The sequence below is a fragment of the Gallinula chloropus genome (assembly GCF_964237585.1).
Source record: "Gallinula chloropus genome assembly, chromosome: 8".
Taxonomy (NCBI): Eukaryota; Metazoa; Chordata; class Aves; order Gruiformes; family Rallidae; genus Gallinula; species Gallinula chloropus.
Window position 1 is genome coordinate 11,312,619 of NC_140093.1, and position 5,675 is coordinate 11,318,293.

The window sequence follows — 5,675 nt, forward strand, 5'->3', positions numbered from 1 at the left end:
AGAGGAAGCAATCTGAAATTAGTTCACTGATGGATGATCCCTTTGAAGCCTGAAATGGTAAGAGTCACAAGGTTCCCAGCAAGGCTGTGTAAAGCAGGAGCTTTTTCTTTTAACAGCTAAGAAATTGGTTTGGCAATTTACTGTTGAACAAAATTGAAAAGGATTGGTCTGAACCAGGACATCAACATGTTCAAACCATTTACATTGTGTAGCACATGGACTGAGCAACTTAGCACCATTATGAGAGATGCTTTTCCAGAGGACATGGTTTCAGAGGTTTGCCTTTATTGAGTGAGCTGAAAGTAAATATTTGAGAACACCATGGTTTGGGACAGGTTTATGCAAAACTTTATTGATAAATAACAAACCTGGGTTGGGTATGTGTATCAGAGTTGGCTAGACTTCTTGACCTTTTAGTTGAAGCAAAGCCTCAGAGGTGTATCTCAAGAGCAGCTTAGCTTTGTCAATCATTACTGAAGTAATGGCATGACAACATAATGCTTAACTTCTGGAGTGATGGCTAAACAAATTCACAGCAACACCCTTTGTGTTAAATCTGGAAGAACCATGGCTAATGGTGCATTTCAGCCACAGGCTAAAAACTCCAGTGACAATCTATTACTGACCGACGAACAAACCAGGAACGTTCACTTTACAGTGAGCAAAGCTGCAGTGCAAACCATCTTCCACCCCTGTGTTAACTGTGTCATCTGGGTGTATCCTTTAGGATCAAATCAGTCTTTATATTGTGCAATGAAATGTTGTATCCCTTATGAGAACCACTGGCAGTGTGTGTCTCTTCAGATGTATTGTCCAAGGAAACCGACCCCTGGCAGCTGTGTGACAGCAATAGAGGCGCCTGGGGTGGTTGTCTCTGGATGGTGAGGGTTTCCTTCATCCACAGCACACAGGAGTATAGGAGATGTTTGGAGTAAGCTCTGCTTTTTCTTTAATGCCAGGATTGCAGCTGAAGGGATCATGTAGTGAAAGCATGGCTTCACAAGACAGGCCCCAGTGACTGTTCGTAGCAGGTCCTGTTAAATACAGCCGTGGGTTAATATGAAACTAAGCTTTAGCAACAGGAATTTGTGAACAGCTCTGAAAATACTGAAACAACTGCAAGGTCCTGACCTTAAACTAGTGTTCCTTTAACTTCTAGCAGCTGTTTGAGTGTGTCCATGCAAACCCAAATTCATTCCCTGGCTAGTGGTAATTTCTGAAGCGCAGGAAGCCATTGGGTAATGTGCTCTCTGGTTGAGGGCACAATGTGCAGGGAAGTTTTAAAAGCTCTGAATTACAGAGGGCAAACCACTGCTGCAAACAAAGCTCTTCCCACGTTTCTTCTGATAGTGATGTGGAGACCTGGAGCTTTGTGTTTCGCTTCATGGATCACAGGAACTGGAGTTCTGTGTTTAACCTTCTTCCAGGTAACCAAACCCTTCACTGGGAACAAGCTGATTTTAGGGACTTAGGGGGAGGTGGGGGGGGAGGTTTCAACTTTTTTTAGGGCTTGGTCATCAGCCCTTTTTATTTATTTGGGAAGAATTTTTTGAGGACATGATGAATTTGGGGAGGATTTATTGTTCATAATTCAAATTAATGCAGAGAAAATGTGACTGCCTTAGTCCTTTTTTTCTGTCTGTGGCTGTTGAACTGGAAGAGCAGGGGTTGTCAGCAGCATGGGTGGGTGTTTGGCCGCCCCGACAGATTAGTGCCTCGGAGCAGGTGCACTGTGCCACAGTTTAACTATGCCAAGGTAGCTCTGTTGAGGTAGTTTGAAGGATGATAAAAGAGAGTCCAGAGGTTCCCATTCAGCCATGAAGAATACTCAGGGTATGCATAATCACAGCAATCAGCTGTCTGCCTTTGACCTGTTATTCTAATAATCAGTTGAAGTGCAAAACAACAAAAAAAATGTAAAATGTTCTGCACCAGGGTGCATGTGTGACATGGCAAATTTTCTGTTTTAAAAGGGCATGTCTGGAAGGTTTGAAGCTTTGGTCTTTCTCTATTCCTCGTTTGGGTTTCAACTGCTCATGAGATTTCATAGATAATGTTCTACATGAAAGACTAGTTATACTTAAAGACCTCTGATGAAACCAGGGACTGAAAAGCAGCACGTGCATGGGATCAGACACATCAGAGGGTGATTTTTTGCTGCTTACAGTGGCACAAGCTTTGCACAACAAAATCTTTACAAAGATGTCCTGTTAATTAGAGGTGAAACATGACATCTCTCAATTATACATATATATATTTGATACAAGTTTGTAGTACAGAACAGAGCTTCCCAAGCTGGCTCAAAGAAAGTCAGAAATCTCTATGTGTTTTGGATATACGCAGAAGGAAACCCAAAGTGAAGTAATTATTCACAGGTTCCATTCTAATAGTTTTCTTCAAGAAATAAATTAAATTCTTCCATCTTGCACATTCTGCTTCCCAGTGTTATTGCAGTTCTATACCTGATCTGAAGAATTTTTTTGCAGCAAAGTTGGGCAAGTGTTATAACATATCTAAGGTGAATAAGCCAAAAACTGTATGGAATTTGATTCAATTGTACTGATGAACCATCCCAGTTACTTTTTGCCCAGATAATCTGAAACTGAGGCTAAGATCAACAAGGCTTGCAAAAATAAACTTGCTTGAGTGGAGAATACAAATTAAACCTGAGAAACAAGTTTCAGGTTCACATATTTGCAATACCTGAAACCTGACTCTGAGGATGATGCACCACTACTATCCGAAAACAGGAAAATGCTGGGTAGGGCAGAGCCTGGTCAAACGGCCCCAATTTACAGCTACATCCCCAATTAGCTACTGGAGAATGAGCTATGGATGAAGAATCTGGTCATGGGGCATTTTGAGCAGACAATTCTGCACTGCAAAGCCCAATTCTGTCAACAGGTCTCTGACACCTGCTCCTGTCTCCCTGCCCTTGTCCTTCCCTCTTCCACATCAAAAGAAATGCTTTCCCCCTGGCCTGACTTTCATCTGAAGCTGTTGAATTTACCGAGCTCTGCGAGGCTGTGCACTGGTTTCCATAGGGGTTAGCCCAGAGCAGAGACACGCAGAGCCGAGAGCTCAGCCCTGCGGTCTCTAGGGCGAGGGCTGGTTTTCATCCCTGCAGGACCCTGCACCCGTACGGCTCTTCCTCTCCGACTTCCCCCCTCCAAGGTCAGTAATTACACTGGTAAATTATAAAAAAAGCAACATATATCTGCCCTCTCTGATTTATGTCTGTGTTTGCAGTTAGCAGGCTCTGAGTCGGACTGTGAGCATGGCGAGAGGTGAGTGTTGCGCTCTCTTTTCTCACATGCGGCTGTTTTTTGGGGGATGCTGTGCTCCTGCCCAGCACACTGACATGGCAGAGCAACGAGGGCTTCCAGGAAAAGGCCATTTAGTTTTTCTTCCAAAAGAGGAAAGGGAGGCTGGCAACCCTTTGGGTTTTCAGTAAAAACGCTGGTGGCAGGTGCCAGTGTTGAAAGGCAAAACAGTTGCACTCTGCTTTGTACATCATCTGCATCTGTTCCCGCCTGCATAGCAAAACTTTTAATAGGGTTCCCTTGATGGAGGAAAACTTCTCAATCCTCTCCTGTCTGATGATGCTTTGTGTTAGTAGATGTGTGTTGGAGCCTGTCTGGTCCCCTCACGCTGGACTGAATGATCCTTTTATTTTTCCCTTGTTAGGTGCATTGGGCAGAGCCATGAAAACTTTAGCAGCTGGTACGTGTGGTAAGTATCAGATCTGTTTTAGAGGGAAAAACTGGCAAATAATATTCTTTGATGGATATACAGAGAGAAAGGCATTAAGAGAGACTGATAGCTAGAGAGCATTGCTCCTGGGCTGTCCCTGTGTTCTGTCTGTACTGACTAATGGGGATCATTTATCCATATCTTCCTCACCGTACTCTGACAACCGAGCTGGGCAAAACCGATGAATGATTTGAGGGAGAAATGTTTGAATTTCCAGCCAGCGCCCGGCACTGAGCACTCAGCTCTGAGACGTTGGTTTCCAGAGGCTTTGATCGTGTCCACTGCGCTGATGGGCAAACCGCAACATTTAACGGCTATTTGCAAAAGATGTTAATGAATATGTTAATTTGAAGACATGCGGCCATCTGTCAGTGCTGCCCACAGATGGTGATGGTGCTGTTCCTCCACTGCTGCCTCTGCCTCAGGTTCCTGATGTCTTTTTTCCTGGCCTTGCTCCTGTCCTGTGGGATCTGCTGCTGCCTGCAGTGCTGGCTGAAACGACGGAGCTGCCTCCTCCACCAACGCACCCTGGCCATCTTTGCGCTCAGCAGCTCGGATGCCTTTTCTGGTTAGTCCTCTCTGTACTTGTTGCATGGTCCTGGCAGGCTTCCTGTGGCCCATCCATAGCCCAGGTTTGAGTGGCAGCCAGACTACATCTGGGTACTGTGTTTCTGGTTAGCAGTGAGGTGCCCAGCTTGGACATCTTCATGGCATGTTTGGACTGTGGACTGGAGGGCTTTTGCCCTCCATCCCTTCAGCTGATCTCAGTGCTGTGCCTGTGTGTTCATCTGTCCCAAAGAAGCCCATACTGGGCTTGGCCAAACTCACATTGGAAGTGTGCTGGACCTTCTCCCCTCTCCAGGGTGCTCAGCAGCCAAACAAATGCAGCCCCAGGCACTGCCTGGGTCAGGTAGCCCTTTCCAACATGTGACCTGAATTTCTCACTCAGGTGAGATTGCCCCAGTCTGAGCCACCTGGAGGGCAGCTTGACTGGCTGATACACCCTGGAGTCTATCAGAAAGTTGTCTTGGTGGGTGCTCTTCAGCACTGTAGCCACCCTCAGCATTCTCCCATGAACACCCAGACTTTTGAGGATGGGGTTGTTATGACTATGTGTGCCACCCAGTACTGACCTGAAGTATTGCTAGCAGCATCAGCAGGCTGGGGCAGACAATAGTCCCTCCAAGAAAAATAAAGCTAATTCTATCATTAAACTAAGCCCTTCCCAAAGGAGGTATTGCCTGCTTTCTGGGTGGTCACCAACAGTATGTCCACAGGGAGGACCCACCCCAAACCCACCCAAATTCCTCTGTTCTCACTTCTTGTATCTGGAGTTTGTGGTGAGAGGCTCTGTGATGCCCTGCTTCAAAACTTACATCCATGCCTTTCTTGTTTCCAAGTGGTTTGGCAGCTCCTCCCAGGCTCACCCCTCTCACTCCCACAATTACTTTTCATGCTGCTGCACAATTAAGGCTTTTCTTTTTCCCCAGCCAGTGAAACACCTCAGTGTCCATTCTCCACATCTCCAAGCCCCTGCACAACTGCAGAGATGTCCTCTCCTCCTGCCCCATGGTTCAGCCTTGAGGGAACTGAGTTGCCTCCATCCTATGAGGATGTTATGAAGGAAAACAAGCTCTAGACACCACATTGGCTTTCTGTGATTCCACTTGGTCCATCAGAGATCTTCCATTATGCTACAAGAGTGTGAGATCAAATCTGCCCTTTCCATGGGTTGGCTGAGAGACTGAAAAGCTGCACATATTTAATCCAAACATAAAAGGGGAGACAAAATGCAACAGAATAAATGCCAAAAGCATGTGTTGAATCTGCCACAGGAACTCAGCTTGACATTTTGATAGGGCTCTGGATTTCAAGAAGCTCTCTCAAAGGTCTGTCTGTATCTGGAGTTTCTGGCTCAGCCT

General features: G+C 45.8%; 1 protein-coding gene across 1 annotated transcript; it reads left to right on the plus strand.

Annotated features, from left to right (window-relative positions):
* Window positions 1-1,352: 1,352 nt before the first annotated feature.
* Window positions 1,353-5,392, plus strand: TMEM207 (transmembrane protein 207; the record flags this gene model as incomplete). The annotated part of the gene is made up of 5 exons (XM_084267679.1): window positions 1,353-1,427; window positions 3,250-3,287; window positions 3,688-3,732; window positions 4,179-4,321; window positions 5,244-5,392. The coding sequence occupies 5 exons, from the start codon at window positions 1,353-1,355 to the stop codon at window positions 5,390-5,392; spliced, it is 450 nt and encodes a 149-aa protein (XP_084123805.1).
* Between the last annotated feature and the right edge of the window lie 283 nt (window positions 5,393-5,675).